We start from the raw sequence: 16,521 nt of genomic DNA on the forward strand, positions 1-16,521 counted from the left end.
GATTTATAAACTGTAAATTATCAGAAGATCATTGGACAAGGTAATGCCATTTCGAACTACGCGCTTGCCAGTGGAAGTATATCATTGGTCAACCTTATTATGAAGACCGTCCACAAACCCACCCATTTACCGTAGATCGTGGGAAATGTAGTTAAACAGGAAATGCCGTATTAAAGGTACGCTGTTTAAAGGGACAGGTGCATAGTCAGATCCAGAGGTGTTTTTGTATTATCACAGTATCAAATTACTTTACTACAACAAGCAGAGAAAGTTATTTTTAGACTGTGTCCTGGTGACACTTTTATACTTCAAACAAATCTCTCGTTTTGTGTTAGTCCTGGGCTCAATGAGAGATGTTGGTATTTACATTTGCATTTTGTACTGTTTTAGCCTCACCAACTAACAAACCTCTTGAGTAAAATCACAATATTTAACATGTCTTTTATTCAATAAACTGTTTAATACATTTGGTCAATTGTTTCATATTTTATCTCTCTACATTTTGTATTATTGTTAGAAAAAGCCAACTCTACATTCTAATTGTTGTAAATCAATTCTGATCAATACGTTGTTATATAGAAGATATTTAATGTTAAAAGCTGAATCCATATAATTCACATATTACAGAGGACTTGACCTCAACAAAGGACATGTTTGGTTGTACCTCTTGCCCTGGAAGCAAGTGATAATACAATTAAATAGTTATTTCTGTCAAATTAAAGACAAGGAATTACATCGTAAATTCTAGCCAGATGCACTTTGGTGCATTCGTAGTCCGAGGTACAGGATAAAGGAGCAGGGAAATGCATATCCAAATCAATTTTTAGGATGCTTTGATGTTATAGGTTAATCAAGAGAAGTCGATAGTTAACGTAAGTAAGTGTGAGGCAAAGGTTAAGTGAAAATAATAAAAATGTAGCAGGAACACACAAAATTAATTATTTGTTTTTGGTTCAACGAGCATGTTAAAAAAAACATGACGTTGAAGTAATTTCTCTCACTCACACACAAACACAAGCACACACACAGATCAGGAACAAAAGCAACTCAAGCAGCAGTTTAGTTCTGCCTTTGACGACAGCTGACTTTGAGAAAATTGCAGAAATGAAAGGATAATTAAGACCATTGTTTCTGATGCCCATTGTGATTAAATAGATTACTGTCTTGGATGAATAGTGTCCTCTTCGTTGCCACTCTTTGGTCATAAAGGAGCAGAGTAGACTACCAGAAGAAATCATTTGTTCCTTTCAGGCTATACTATTGATCAGCACTTCAGTCAATCTTCTACTCACCTACAAATGACGAGAGAATTTCCAGCACTTAATAGTGTTCTTTGAAAAGAAGAGAACGAAAGAGAATGAAGAAAATAGTTTTCTTTGTTTAAAACAAACAGTATATTTTCTATTAAATATACCTGAATAAACAAAATATATGTCTGCTAAATTGCTCTGTGTTTATTGAAGCGTGTAATTGTTGCCTCAATCTGGAGCTTTTGTATCAAATTATCTAGTAGCAGAATGACCTCAGACGGGGCAGACACTGTGACATCCTTAATTTGATGCAGTTACCGTTTCCATAGAAACTCCAACCATTTTACTCAGTAATACACAACGTGGCTAGTAAAGGCTAGGGAGAAGCGAGCGGTTGGAGCATTTCAACTACATTTAAAATAATTACAGAAATAAAATCATGCACAAAGTGCTCACAAAACTGCGGGGTACAAGTCGTCAATTTTGTTCACTTAGCATTCAAAGATGTGCCGATATAAAGCTGCTGCCTCCCACAGGAAGTAATTGTGTTTGATTCGAGAGGTAGATGGAAAGCAAAGACTTTACATATTCATTAGAGCTGCCACGATGCAGCAGGGTATTAGCTAATGAAACATAGAGCAGAACACTTTATGAAAAAAAAGCTTTTGTGTATAGAAACATTTGTTGACTGACCTTTGAGATAGAAAGAGAGGGAGGAGATTGAAACAAGATGGAAAGGGGGGTCATGAGAGTATATAGAGAAAAAATGCAATATCTTTTTATCTGTTAGTATTTGACAATGTCTCATTATGCTCATCCAGAAATATAAAAAAGATCAGTGTTCAGTGAGTGTGGCAGTCTTCCCGTACTCTCGAGTACCTGCAGGATCAAATCTGGCTGTGATTTGATTTGACTGTCTAGCCAGGCATGCGTGATTTCCCTCCACACCTGGCTGTCTCCAAAACAGCTTCCGTAATATCTGAAGCAAATTTAAATGTAACTCAATACTAATAAAAAAGTATAATTTAGAGCCAAGAGCAAGAAGTGACTAATTAAAAACAGAAGACAGAATTGCCTATAAAAAACACAAAAACATAACGAAGTCATATTGCTCAAATCCAGAACAACCTAACGTCTTAGTGCATGTTTTTCTGGCTTTGCAATTTAAACTGATGTCAGTTCTGTTTAATAAAAGTATGATGAAAGCCAAATAGTGCTAAATACTTGGGTTTTAAACCAAATTCTGGAGATTGAGAAGAGGATGAGTTGATCCAATATGGTTTCCTGCAATCTGTGCTGACCCTATAGCATCCAACTGACCACTTCCACTCCATCTGCACTTTGCCCTCTCCACCCCTTTATCCAGACTTTGACACTGTTTCCTCCACACCCACGGCCGTTTCCCAGCTAAGTTACCATGGATGATCAAATTAGGTAATAAATACAAAATAAACTCCCAGTGAATTGGCTCGTGTTTCAATAACAAGCTGAGTACGTCTGGCACTGTTTATTTTAACATTATGCCAGTAGAGGGTGTCCTTTATTCTGCTTGCTACGGGTCAGTCTGTTTTCCTAACAACCAAAAGATCACACCCGTCTCTGGGTATCTGACCAAGTCACCCAAGCTGGCAGGGCAGCACATGGCAATGCGTCTATATACAGCCTCGAAATTTCAAGCACAGGACAGGGGAAGCCCAGGTGGTCTCGTCAACCAAATATGTTTTTTATGTTTTATGTACATGGCTACGTGTGGTGATAAGTATAATCTAACGTGCACACAAAATAGAGTTAAAACAGTGTTCGTGCATCATCTCCACTGTCCTCTCCCCATATTCCAAATACATTCGTATCTATCCCTGTGGATAACTCTGAATCATCTCCCAAATCGAAGAAGTTTAAAGCAAAGTATTTAGTAAGTGCTTGGAGGGTTTAACCTCAAGCTACACACTAGATTCTAGAACATCACAGACCAGTGTGTTCACATAACATTTATTTAATACAATTAAAAGATGTACAGATAAGTAGAAATATACAGTACAGTAGAAATATAAAATTGTCATATATACAGCACCAAATATTAGAGGGCACACAGACATTTTTTGGGTCACTCGTTGGAGTGGCAAACAGCATTAGAAGACAGCATGGCTGTCTACTGGGTGAGGGACCTATTTCCCCGCAGCAAAGAGAGGTAGATTTTCCCTTTAATATTTGAGAAGGCAGAAGGGAAATCACTTCACATCATTAACAAACAAATTCTGGTCACCTGCCATCACTTTTTTGTATTAAAACACTGTCACAATACAGCTTGAACGTTAGAAAGTATGCAACAACAATGTACTACATTGCAAAAAAAAGACAAACTAATAATTACTCTTTATGAGCAAAAGATTAAGGGCTGATTTGGCGAAACATTATCGTATACAGTTGTTTGCGTATAGACTGGTCTATGCTAGTCCTATTTTTTGTCAGTAAATAAGGTATGCTAAATAAAATTTAAAAAAGAATAATACTCCTATGTTCATTATAACTGATCCCAGTCTGAGCGCAGGGATAGCTCCCCACTCCCAAATAAAAGTAAAAGTAATGACAGGTTCTGCTTTGTTTTATGCCATTACGTGTCATTTCCCCATTTCTTCCCTTTCTTTACTTCCTTCTCTTTGTTTAACAGAGTTTGGCTGACGATCAGTATGCAAAGGAATATCTAAATGCACTCTGAGTCGCAGAAAATGTGTGGGAAAGGACCGATCGATTGCATGTCTATTGAAGCAGCTGGCCCCCAAGACGGTCTTTGGCATTGTGTGTTAACTGCTACCCCTGGATGCATAGACACATTTCACTCAGCAAAGCGTCACTAATCTGGTAGCCAAAATCAATGCAACCGTGATCAATGATTGTTCTCAAGGGTACAATAGGGCTGCTACACAGTCCTTCACATAGAACTGGCCAGACACCTTCAATTCTACATACATACGTTAATTGCACTTCCTAATTCCTTGATTTATATTTTCCATCCCTTGTTAGTGACAGAAAGCAGAATATTTAAGACAAGAATAAAATGCCGTTATGTGTCTCATCCTGTGAGACCCCACACTAACAGAAAGTAGGTATTCACAGATGTGGAGCTCAGCGCAGCTACATTCACTCATTCTCTCTGAAAGCACAAGTAAGGGAAACCCCAGGGTCATTTAGAGCAAAAACATTAATCAGTATTCACGAGACAGCCTTGAAGCATAATTTTAGACTGGAAAAGGAATTTGTCACTCTCTGTCAATATTATTTTCACTATGAGAGAGAAAAGAATCCACTTTCCTTGGCACATAGTGATAATGACCCATTTCTGAACTATAGGGCTCTATAGTGTATTCGGATGTCAAAAGGCTGTACACACTTTCTCCTGGAATATATCAAAAATGAATGGGATCAAGTCAGAAACTGTGGATGTCAGAAGGCCTATGGGATGGGTAAGGAGAGTCGTGTCAGGGTAGAGAGAGAGAGAGAGAGAGGAATAGAAAGAGAGAGAGAGAGAGCGAGGGGGGATATTCTCGGGGCTTCAGATGGAAACGGGGGAATGCGACAGAGCCTTTTTCCATGAGTGCTTGCTCAAGGCACCAAGAGGGAGGGGCCCGAGGGGAGCAGGATCAGTCAAAGTGTCCCTGCAGTGGCATGTCCCCTCGGGGTAGTGTCCTTCAATAATCCTGGCATGCCCTGTGTAGGGTTGAGGTGCCCCACGAAGACACTAGGCTGGGCGAAAATGCTTGCACATTGACAGGAGGACAATCAGTCAGTCAGAAAGTCTGTGCCCCCATCCTTTGTAATGTGAGGCTGAAGCTACAAAAGGCCTTTCAGAGTATGTCGCTTACTAGAAGTTTCTCTTGCTTGGCATGGACATGGCTATATGTGCAAATATCTTGTTACTAAGTAGTGAAGTCCAAGGTCCAACAGTCTTTTTAGTTCACCAGAATCTTTATTTGAGCACACACAAACATCTTCCACTTCCCCAGCAGGTCCTCTGCCCTCTCCAGCTCATCGTCAACACAGATGCCAGCAAGATCCTGCTGGACTCAAGTTCCACTCTCCCATTGCGTAAAAAAAGCCTCCAACACATTGCTGCGGTGTCACAGGACGAGTGAATGACGCTGGCCACTGACGCGGGTGCGCTGCTCTTTGGGCTGGGTATCAGGTTGCCGTCTTTGGCCCACTTATGGCCTCTTGGAGAGTCACCTGTCCTGGCAAGAGGAATGCTGTGACTGACGTGCCTAGTGACGACAGCATTGACTCCGGCAGCAGCTCTGCATAGCGTGTTAGGTGTCCGGCAAGCTCCCTCTGTGACTGCTAGTGCATATGTGAGTGAGGACTGCGAGGGCCATGTATCCGTGCGTGTAAATATGCATGTAGTGTGCAAGGCATATTTGTGTGTGTCTCCTCTGAGGTTGTTTTGACACTGGACACTTGCTGTCTGATGATTAAAGAGCATGTGAGGCATTGGTGATCCCTCCTTGTCAATCCAAAATGGTCCAAACTTTCCAGACTAAACAGACATTCAGGGTCCTGTCTATCTGTCCTTCCACTCTCTATGATTTGTCAGCTTAAGTTCTCTCCGGTATGAGCTGAGCCAAACTCTGTGATTAAGATTTGAGGGGATTTGGAGCAGGGAGGCAGTGAAGTGGCAGTTCTTTTAGTCAACCCTTAAATTCCCAGCCAGCCATGGGTATGTCTCTGCTTTCAAGTACCGTCCACTGTTCTCCCCATGTGCTTCACAGGGGACACTGCTCAGAGGTGAAAGAGCCTCCCTCTTTCTTTTTTCTTCTCTTCTTCTTGTGAACTGTCCAACAGGTCGTGGCCATCAGCAACAGAAAAAGACCCATGACAAGCAGCACAACTGACACCACTTTAGTCTGAGGCAGGTCATTATAAGTGTAGGTCACCCCAGTTCCTGCTGCACCGATCACCAAAGAGATGATTCCAAAGGGAAAGATGCAGCGGTACCAGGACTTCTCCATGCCTCCAGTGGCCTGGGACAGCCGCTCCAGAGAGGAGAGCACTTCAGGCACTTTGGCATCACCAACCTCCAGGGACTGCGCTTCCTGCCCCGAGTTGGTCCGAGGCTGTGTTTGGCAAGCTGTTGTACAGCCCATACTGATGGTGTGGGCTGATCCTGAAACCAGACTGCAGCGTTGGCCTCGTGGATCACGTTCGCAGTCAGCTCTGGCCTGGAGAAACACAAAGATATACAAAAAGGCAGAAAAAGAGAGAAAGAAGAAGGAGGTCTGTTTGAGACCGGAGAAATGAGCTTGTCAGATGAAGTCAGCGCTGAAATCCACTCACACTTTTCCCTTCTCTCTCTCCCTCTCTTGCTGTTTCTCTGTACACTGCCTGCTGGCTTTCTGGCAGCACATTGTACACGCTGCTGAATGTAGTGGTGGGGGATATATAAGGGACCAGGGGAGGGGAGGAGCTAGGGAAGAAAAACAGGGAAGTTCGAGCGCTCTGATTGGTCTTCTTTTGTGTGACGTCAAACTTTGAAGCAGGGAGAATAGGGGTTGACGAAGCACAGGAAGGGGGAGGGGAGAAGAGTTAACTGCTCCCTCTTTTCTTCTTCTCCCCATCACTGCTTTTCAATTGCAGTCTTTTTTTCTTTTCCTGCAGTATAAATGCCACCCCTGTAAATAGAGACGCCTACTGCTGACTGTTAATCAGAAGTGAAAGGGGAATCCCTCATTACTTCCGATAGGAAAGTTAGTTATTCCATCTCATCACTATAGCTCAAATGGTCCACCTTCATAAGGCAATTAAATTATGTTCCCATTGCACCCCACCACTTCTCGCTTAGACATCAATAGCAGACATAAATCCTACGACCACCCACACACTCCTCTCTTGACGTGCATGCAGACAACTGAATACACTGATTTCCAGGAAGACATCAAATACAATGTCCTGATAATGTACACTAATGAGCATCCCCACACATGACAGAATACAAGCTTGAAAAACATAGGCCGCCCCCACTGCTGTCCCACCCACACACACTGCTGGTGCCAGTCCCTTGTGCATGGAAGGCAACCTCGTAGTAGTTAAAACGCCTGAATCGCTCTCTTTCATGAAGGGAACATCAATCCAGATAGCTATTTTCTCCTAAACTTGCTCGTTTCACACCTCCACATCTGAGATGCTATTTTAGGGACGGATGAATGTGCTGCATGTCTATATCTTCAAGCATTGCTGGATTTGCCATGGCAACATTTCATCTTCTTGTTTCTAAGTTTTTTTCTCCAAAAGAACTGTGAACTGAATATTGATTCTAGTAAATTGGTGCTAAAAGCCATTGGAATTCATGTATAGTATTACCTACATCAAAAGGAAGCAAAAAGCTTTCAAGTCCATTTGAGGACTCGTGTGAGACCACATTGTCATGCATGAAGACTGTGTCCAAAAACAATATTTGATCGCACCAGAGAAGTCATCTCTTGAACCTTTGGGGGGACAAAATATTTATTATGGGTTCAAAAAGCATGTCTTTGGAATTGTTAAGCATTGCTTCTTATTAGCAACAGATTTCTCCTCAGTTAGATTAAAGCATTCTTGCTCTGTAATAGCTACATTATCAGATTAAGAGACACATAATATTCTCATTGAAATTCCAAACATGCCTCCATATAAGCAGGATAACAGATCCTTAGTTTAGACACTTTTTTCTTCGCCTGGACAGAAGATATTCAACTTGATGGAGGGAACTGGCTCAGACCGCCTGAATGGTTGAGGAAATCAATTAAATGACCCTAATACTGCTTACTGATGACTGACTACACTGACTTAAAGATCCCTGCTGTAGCTCATTGTGCAGCAGAGATGAAGCTGAGCAAAAGAGTTAAAAAAAAAAAAGAAGTGAGGAATGTGTTTGTGAGGGGCGGGGTGCAGGAGAAAGAGATGTTCAATGGGCATTTGAAGGACAGAAGTGGATTCTTGGTAGCACTGTTCGGTTTCTGTGGATTTGTACTTGAAGTCCAGCATTGCAGTGGACTACGACTACAAAAAGTGGTAAAGAAAAGGGTGAGAAAAGTGAACAAGTAGGAAGGAATGTGTACGAAAAACAAAAGACTATTCAACTCTGTCCCTCTCTGTGCGAGTACGTGAGGCATACAGAAGTACCGACGTGGGAAAGAAAGTAAATCTTCTTCCACGGAAAAAAAAATGGTCTGGGTTCTTCCATTAATGTGGCATTAAAGGCGTGAGAAATATGGGACAAAGCCGTGAGACCTGAGTAACCTGGGCAGGGCCAGGGCCGTGCTGAGGGGAGTAGGAGAGCCTGGCCGGTGACAGGCAGAGCCCAGCAGCAGCTGATGCATGCAGGTCACAGGAAGGCTGAGTTGCGTAGGCGCCACTCCCTCAGGGACCTATGTGTAGTGTTGACGTGATCGCAAGGATGCTTCCCTGCCTCCTCCTTTACTCACACACTGTCCAAGACTCTATGGGCAGAAAAGGAACCAACGCAGCACATTTCCAATCCCGTATGGATAACTTGGCTGCACTCGAGTGGTGTGTGTGTGACTGTATTTCTGATAAACAACAGAAGCAGAGGAACTAGTCATTATGCTCCAGTTGTTTAAAGGTCACCTATTATGCAAAATCCATTTTTTCATGTATTTTACATACAAATGTCTCCCCTCTGTGTAAAGAGATTCTGAAAGTTTCAGGAAAAAATATTCACTCACTTTTGTGTCTGAAAATGAGCTGATCAGATTGTGGCCACTTTATGTCATAACGATTGTTTGGCTTGTGTAACCATTAGCCAATTACCAACCAAGGTAACCCCCCCCCCCCCCAGACAGAGAATCAGCACTTTTGAAACAGGGCTGAAACAGAGGGGTTTATGGGATGCTACAATGCATGATCTGTTTGGTGTTTGGAGGCAAACACTTCAGAGACATGTTTTGTATATATATCTGAGAGCTATAATATATTGATGAAAAACAGTATAATATGGGACCTTTATGACACGGATCATAATCTGGAGCTGATATATCCATCTCCTTTTTATGACCTCTTGATTCCTCTACTCAGGGAAACATGCCATTTCCAGTTAGCATGCACTGAACCAGGCACCCAGGCATCCTTATGACTTAGCCGGCTTTGAGTATGTCCTGTCTTTGTGTGTACATGAGGGTTTCTGCAGCAGGGCTCAAACACCCACGTCCTGGTGTGTGAACCCAGCGCCACCTGTCACCCAGTCTGGCACAGCCCCTGCCATTCACACATCATCTGTGGGCACGAGCCTTTTGGGCCTCTTCAGGACTTCTCGCATACGCCTTCATAACATGTGTGGCGGGCAAATTCACGACTAGTAATTTTCTCAGATTGCAGAGACATCATATTGGCCACATACGTGTTATATATCGTTCAATGTATGCCAGATTATGAAAGTCTGCAAGGAAAGCAAACACGTCATATGGAGAAACATTATGGTAGAGTATTGGGGGTTCACAGTGCAATAAAACACACAGAATATGTTGCAGGTCAATCTCGTAGCTAGGAACTAACAAATACAATAATTTGCAATGTGAATTCTTCAGAAAGCCTGATTTAACAGACAGTAGGAAGACATTTGAACACATGGCAATGAGCCTGAAGTCATGGCATCTCTGCTGCTTTCCATGAAAGTCAGGATTACAAGTCTTTGTTTCTTTACTTCACTTTATTCCACAGACCAGCAGTCAAGCAGTCAAGCAGCACACAGATGAGTACATTTAAAAATAATTGTTAGTATTTAATGAGAAATCTTATTTCCACATGTAATTCTAGGTCACACTTTGGATCAAAATTGCAATCCACATTTTCAAAACAAGTGATTAACATTAGACCCCTGCTAGTGTGTTTGATGGTCAGTTCTTCTGTGAGTGAGCGCCCCCTGCTGGTACAGTAAGTGTTCCATTACAGACCATGGGTTCAGTTTTTCCATTAGCCATTATTCTAGGTTTTGTACACAGTAACATTTTTACAACATAATGTTTTATCAAAATATAACTTAAAACTATTTAGAAAAATAAATCCTACGCTATCTAAATTGAAGTACTAATTTAAATATTCAGATTCGGAGTATGAAGTTAATGTTTGATTTATTTACATCTTAAAATAACAATATATTAAGCAAATGCAACTAATATTTTTAACTTTTAAGGTCTGTGCCCTAGTAGCTATATGTTTGGAATGTTGTGTATTGTGATTGCATTATACTAAGAGGTAATATTTTATTTCTCTTATGTGTAAAAGAAGATAAACAGTAGATTTCATGAACAGGTGTAATGTGCTCTGTGGTCAGTCAGGCTCAGAGTCCAGGACTATGGCAGGGAAACGCTCCCCCCCTTCCCCCAGCAGGGAGTACATGCCTCTCAGCACACTGAGGTCGGGACATCCAGGCCCAGGTACAATAGATGAAAGCTGAGGGGACAGAGTGTCCAACAGAGCCTGCCATAAAGAACAAAAGACTGTCAATACATTATTTTTTAGAAGGTATTGACTATTACCGAGAACAGAATGCACAGACTTTCTTATCATTAGCACGATTCAGCATCTAATTAAAGTTCTTTGACTTAAAGCAAACAACTCTTACCTGCTCAATGTAAGTCTCCTGTTGCAGCAGTGCCACCCTCATTCTCAGATTCTCCAGTTCTCTGAGCTCTGCCTCTGATGTGTAGGTTATAGTCAGGGGCAGGGGTGCAATTATCTCATCGCCCCACACACTATTTGCCCCAGTGGGGCAAAGACAACCTCCCTCTGGCCTCCATCGATCCCATGCTTCCCACTCTGACGGAAAATACGGTTATTTTTAGAGCGTGAGCGTGAGCAACCGTACACTAAAACGTTTTTCTGCTCTGCTGCCTCAGCTTTAAATAGCTATGCCCTGGCCTAGCCACGTCAGGATAGACAGCTTTAAAACCCCACAGTCTCAGGGAGGGGATCTATCGAGGCCAAGGGAAGTACTGATCTGGCACTGAGGTTTCACTGCGGCTCTGTTTTCATTTTCCATACTCCAAGATGGAGCGGCTCCATTAGCTCGTTAGCACGCTACATTGCATTTTTCAAATGCTGTTAGAATGCAATAAACGATTAATCCCTCTCTGAAATAAAATACTCGCTGAAAGGTGGATGTGGGATGCTAGATTGGATTCTCATGGTCACAACACAAAATGGAGGTATGTTGGCTAAGCAGGGAGCAAGAAATTACTAGAAAGTTATTTCTCACACTTGCTTTAGCAACATACTGTTGCTGCACTTGAGCTATAACTGATAAACATCAACAAACTTTGCTTCCTGAAGGTGATACGGTCATTTGAGTGGTGTGAATGGAAAATACCTGGGCATTCAGCTTCATTATAACAGTATCGTTGAAGGTTTTGCATATTAGAGCATGTTACAGACAGTAAGACCTGCTGACACTTGGATATTATATCTGACAACACAGTTTAATTATTTGTCTAACCATGTCCTTTTAATTATGCAAGTCAATGTTTTGAAATATTTTAGTCAATATTTTATTTTTATTTCTGCTTATAACCATCTAGTTTGACGAACAGGATGAATTCCTACCTTCTTTTGCTTGGTGTGCAGAGTTCTGGAGCTGATCTGCTACCACCAACAACCTCTCAAGTTCCAGACAGGAGTTATGCTGGTTTGCTTTAGAACCTAGACAGAAGAAAAAAAAACTTCATTAGCAACAATATTACAGGATATATTGGAGTTGACTGGTTTAATTGTACAGTAATTAGTCTCATGTTGGTAGTCAGTGCATCTCAATTGCTCATTCCAGCGTCCTGAGTATGATTGGCAGAGGATAAATCGGTCCAAACAGCTCTCACAAAATCACTTCCTGCCAACTTCCTGTGCAGTTTCCTCTAAAATTATCATTTTCTAACACATTCGCCTTCATTCCTCCTCATTCCTCTACTCCTATGTGTGTGTGTTTGCATGCGTCATCTGTTCTTTTACCTTGCTCCGTGGCTACTTCTAGCGTCTGTTTGCCCAGAAACTCCTCTGCCTGCCTGTGCTGGGTGAGGTCATACCCTTGGTGAGTCAGTCTTGCGACCAAAACCCTGGTCTGATCCGGGCAACCACATGGCCAATCCTTGGGGAACTAGAGTGGTCAGAGAGGTCAAAGACAATACGCCAGGTATGAGATGGATTACAGGAAGAAGTGTATTAATAAAATGTATACAGGCTCTGAGAGACATATTCTGACAATGTCTTATAGCTGGGTGGAATTATAACTAAACGTTACACTAGAGCATATTTCCAACTCAACATTACACTACATGGAAAACATGTACGAGGCTTCCCAGACCATTTTGAAAGGCATCACTACAAAGAGGAAGGATACCAAAGCTGTCATTCTCTCCATGAAGTGACTCCTCCCTGACACAGGTTTCCTTTGTAGGGCAACGACTTTGTCCCATAACCTAAAAATAATGTAGATAGGAAGAATTAGTGGTCAAAGAGAAACTGTTGAACCAGTTGTAAAATTATCACAATAGTATCAGACTGATTTTGGCCACCTGTTTTGTTTCCTTCTTAGAGATTTCCATTTTGCTGTTTGATCAGAAGCTTTCCTGCCATGAAGCAAAGGCGTAAAGAACAATTATAATAGCACAGCAAACAAAGGTTGGTTAAAGATAAGTGTGGTTTCTTCATAGTATCGTGTGTAAAAATATACCCTTTCTGTGGAGGTAAACTGTGAGCTCCAGACTCCAATCTATGTGAAACAGGCACTGTGTTATGTGAATGAGTGGAAAAAGCTGCAGCTGTGCCCAGGTCAGTCCCACTCAGCTCATTGCTTCTTATGGTTTTGTTTTTTGAGTGGAGGGTCGAGGTGTGTAACTGACCCCGACCTAGTGAGCCAGAAGCTGAGACAGCCTGCTGTGATGCCCTTGCTGCCTGATGATGCACAATCCCAGCTGAAGAGACAGAATAGTTCATGATTATGTTTCTATTAATTCTGGTTTTGCACTGTCCAGGATGGTAGCTATCTGAAGATTGGAACACAATTGAGTTGAACACCAACGTACCACGCTTTCTGTGATCTTTTCTGTCAAGACTGGCTGATTTAGAGGTAGATCTGACGGTTTTCTGGTTTTCTTTAGGAGCTGTAGAAGCCTGCATTCCCTCTTTCGATGTGATAGCTGAAGTGCTGGATGCCTTTCGACATGCAGATTGTTTGTTTGAGTCTTTTTTAGAAGACACTGTGCCAGTGCGGACCCGAAGAGCTTTCTCCAGTGCTCTCTCAAGCAGTTCCATTTCTTCTTTCTCCACGGGTGAGGTAACTGTATCTGGAGAGAGCAGCATGCAAACAAGTGGTTATATTTTAGATATTTTAGTATTTAACCTGAACCATTACTACCTGTATGAAAAGAATGAGAGACTTGTGATTATATTGAACAGGCACACATTTGCACACGACAGCTCTGCTTTCTTGACTTAGCTGTATTCATCTAAAATTAACAATCTATATTGTCCTAGGTTACAAGTGAGGTTTTACCCCGTTATTTGTATTTGACAACAGCATTGCCTTCAATGCTAGCTAACTCATTGACAGGTTTGATATCTGTAGATTAATAAGCATTGTGCCTGAGAAATACTTTTTTTTACCTGGAGCAGCATCATCTGCAAATTCTGACCAGGATTCTGACTCATCAGTGCCCATCTTTGGTTGTGGTGTTCTGCAAGAAAATACTTCATATGAATACACACTCAAAATAATAAAAAGGAGCCAGTTAAGCAAACAAAGGAAACAATAAAACAGTATATAATACTAAATATAATGTTAAAAATGGTATATGAACAACCTACTCTTGAAGCTCAGTTAAAAATGTGAGTTTTAGTGTAACCAAGCAAACCTTCCACTTGTAATTTGTATTCAAGCTTTCATAAAATGCATTTTTAAGCGAGATATCAATTTGTGAGAGTTTAAAAATCATTTTGGAATACATTGGCCAATATGAATGGTTTTTAAATAAACAATCATTTTTAACAAAGTTCATGAAATATTTATTATTAAAGAACAGTGACCAATATGCTCCGTGCTCTGAGTTTTGTGGATTCTTATTTAGCTGTTGCGTAGAAACATTTGTAATATGCTCATATTCTCAATTTATTAATAGAGGTTACGTCACAATGGCTATCCCAATAACCAAGCATTGCGTTAGCCCTGTGTTTTTCAATGGGATACTATCAGTGCTGGAAAAGGCTCTGCTGGGATTTGAACCCAGGATCTACTGTTTACTAGACAGGCGCTTTAACCAACTAAGCCACAGCACCGGATGGATGCTCAATTGCACAGATGTTTAATTTCTTTTATCAAAGTTTGGATTTTAACATGATTTATAATGTAATAACTTCGGTGAATCTTTCAGAAAACCTTAACAACTGATCCAAAGCAGGTATAATGCACGAGAGGCACTCAAACGTAGGACAAGCGGACTGCATGTAGTTGTAAACTTACAATTAGTTTGTTTTGAATTAGAGTCTGGCGAGTTCAATTTAAATCCTGAGCCCTGAGGCCCTGATAAAACAGTGGTGAATGACTCAGATGTACAGTACTTACAAGGTCTGTAGTATTTCTCTGTAGTGTTGAATATTGTGGTTAATCTTGGCTTGTTCATATTTGCAAGATTTGATAGCTTGCTCAATCATGGACAGCAGAGACATGTTTGTCTCTGGAAGTCACAGCGTGGCAACCAATGATCCGCCGTGACAACACGAACCAAACCCGTAACAAACTACGAAGAGTTTACTAAAAGTGCCAATTCGTCACAAAGGTGCGGAATCCCACAGTGGTTCCATATCATCCCATACAAACAACGACATTACTCTAGCTTTTTCGTGCTGTACCGCGAAACAGAAAACATAGCGGATGCGGAAGTAATTTGGTGAGTACCAAAGTATTTGTGTAGCGTTGTTCAAAAAGTTACATCATACTAATAAAATACTTCTTACAAGCAAGCTTCTTGTAGCAAATAAATATCGAATGTGTTTTTATTAACTAAACACGATCAAAAAAGTTTTAAATATACTCTCAAAAACACATTTCTTACTTCTCGCGAGAAGTGGAGTGGTTACCAGGTGCATTCATGGCTGTCACTGAAAGTTTGGAAATTAGCACATTATGTTAAGCCAATATGAAGCCTATTCTGAGCAACACATTTTTAAAAAGTGATGTTGATGTTCCCACCAGAGAGAACTTGTAGAAAACGGCAGTACAATATAAAGACTTTGTTTGGACCTTTTATTATAGTAAAAGTAATGCTACAATTAAGTGTCATAACATGTAAATAACCACCTACCAATGATAACACTCTTTTTCATTTTGATTCAAATGAACATTTATATATTTAGAAAAATTGCTGCTGTTCCTTTAGGTTACAAGTATTAAAACAGAATAACATTAATTATATGATTACTTACTGTTGATTTGCTGTTATATCCAAGCAAACAGTGGGGTAAATGGATAGTTGTAGTAGTATTAGGGTAGTAATGCACAACTTATTAGTTTATCCTTATGTTGTCCATGCACAGTGAAATCATAACATTTGTGAACTCATTGAGGGAGTAATGACTTCACAGTAATCAGCATTGCTTTCTTAATTAACAACACTGCTTGACCTGAGATCATGCTCTGCACTCCAAATAGTATTATTCTACAGTAGAGCGTCAATTAGAAACATGAGTGATTAGCAGACATGATAAATAAATGTCTGCTAAATGGTCTGTTTACAATTATAAGCTTTTATAAAAGCAGAAACGTTAGCTTTTCAAGAACAGGCGTAAGTAATAATGTATTAGCGATTGTTTCGCCCCCTCAGCATGTACAATCCCTGGTATTCTAACATGCTGGCTTACTTGCTTGTCAAATGAAACAAATTAATGTCAGTTTCACCTATGCATTTTCTGCAAAGGTCTATATTTGTTTATTTGTTGTGCATGCTGTCTACCATAATATAGGAAGTAAGACTTTAAACAAAACAAACCTTTTCTCTCATGCCACCAATTATTGTTACCACTTTAACGATTCTGGAGAAACTATTACAAATATGTTAAATTCAATTTCATTTAAACTAATCTGCTAATCTGAATATTGCTTATCCTGCAGCTATCAGAGAACTGTCTTTATTGATCTAACATTAATCAAGTTCAGAGACCTTTTAAAAGCAAATTAGTGCAATGCAGACCTTTATGATCTTAGCTAAACCAGTTAAACCACCAATTATTGTTTTCTGTTGTATCT

At 40.6% G+C, this 16,521-nt stretch overlaps 2 protein-coding genes and 1 non-coding gene across 4 annotated transcripts; all 3 read right to left on the reverse strand.

Annotated features, from left to right (window-relative positions):
• Positions 1-2,816: 2,816 nt before the first annotated feature.
• Positions 2,817-6,460, reverse strand: LOC117492317 (transmembrane protein 100). The gene has a single exon (XM_034142491.1). The coding sequence runs from the start codon at positions 6,383-6,385 to the stop codon at positions 6,005-6,007; it is 381 nt and encodes a 126-aa protein (XP_033998382.1). The 5' UTR covers positions 6,386-6,460; the 3' UTR covers positions 2,817-6,004.
• A 3,461-nt stretch (positions 6,461-9,921) lies between these two features.
• On the reverse strand, positions 9,922-15,267 carry LOC117492316 (tubulin epsilon and delta complex protein 2). Of its 2 annotated transcripts, XM_034142490.1 has the most exons (10): positions 14,842-15,262; positions 13,887-13,957; positions 13,307-13,567; positions 12,955-13,195; positions 12,797-12,850; positions 12,622-12,700; positions 12,234-12,378; positions 11,835-11,930; positions 10,858-11,051; positions 9,922-10,712 (listed from the first exon to the last, which is right to left on the reverse strand). In XM_034142490.1, exons 1-10 carry the CDS (start codon positions 14,943-14,945, stop codon positions 10,563-10,565), a joined length of 1,395 nt encoding a protein of 464 aa, XP_033998381.1. In that variant the 5' UTR covers positions 14,946-15,262; the 3' UTR covers positions 9,922-10,562. The 2 variants fall into 2 exon arrangements, with proteins under 2 accessions (XP_033998381.1, XP_033998380.1); XM_034142489.1 differs by having other exon boundaries at positions 12,955-13,567; positions 14,842-15,267.
• On the reverse strand, positions 14,482-14,555 carry trnat-agu. The gene has a single exon. It is a non-coding gene; the product is annotated as a tRNA-Thr (tRNA).
• Positions 15,268-16,521: the final 1,254 nt, after the last annotated feature.

This window comes from Trematomus bernacchii, unplaced genomic scaffold (assembly GCF_902827165.1).
Source record: "Trematomus bernacchii unplaced genomic scaffold, fTreBer1.1, whole genome shotgun sequence".
Classification (NCBI taxonomy): domain Eukaryota; kingdom Metazoa; phylum Chordata; class Actinopteri; order Perciformes; family Nototheniidae; genus Trematomus; species Trematomus bernacchii.

Coding starts and splice junctions, on each gene's coding strand:
- LOC117492317 (XM_034142491.1), bottom strand. CDS start 6,385: ATGGGCTGTACAACAGCTTGCCAAACACAGCCTCGGACCAACTCGGGG.
- LOC117492316 (XM_034142489.1), bottom strand. CDS start 14,945: ATGTCTCTGCTGTCCATGATTGAGCAAGCTATCAAATCTTGCAAATAT. Junction 13,958..14,841: donor AGAGAAATACTACAGACCTT/GTAAGTACTGTA, acceptor ATTTTCTTGCAG/AACACCACAACCAAAGATGG. Junction 13,568..13,886: donor TGCAGATGATGCTGCTCCAG/GTAAAAAAAAGT, acceptor TGCTCTCTCCAG/ATACAGTTACCTCACCCGTG.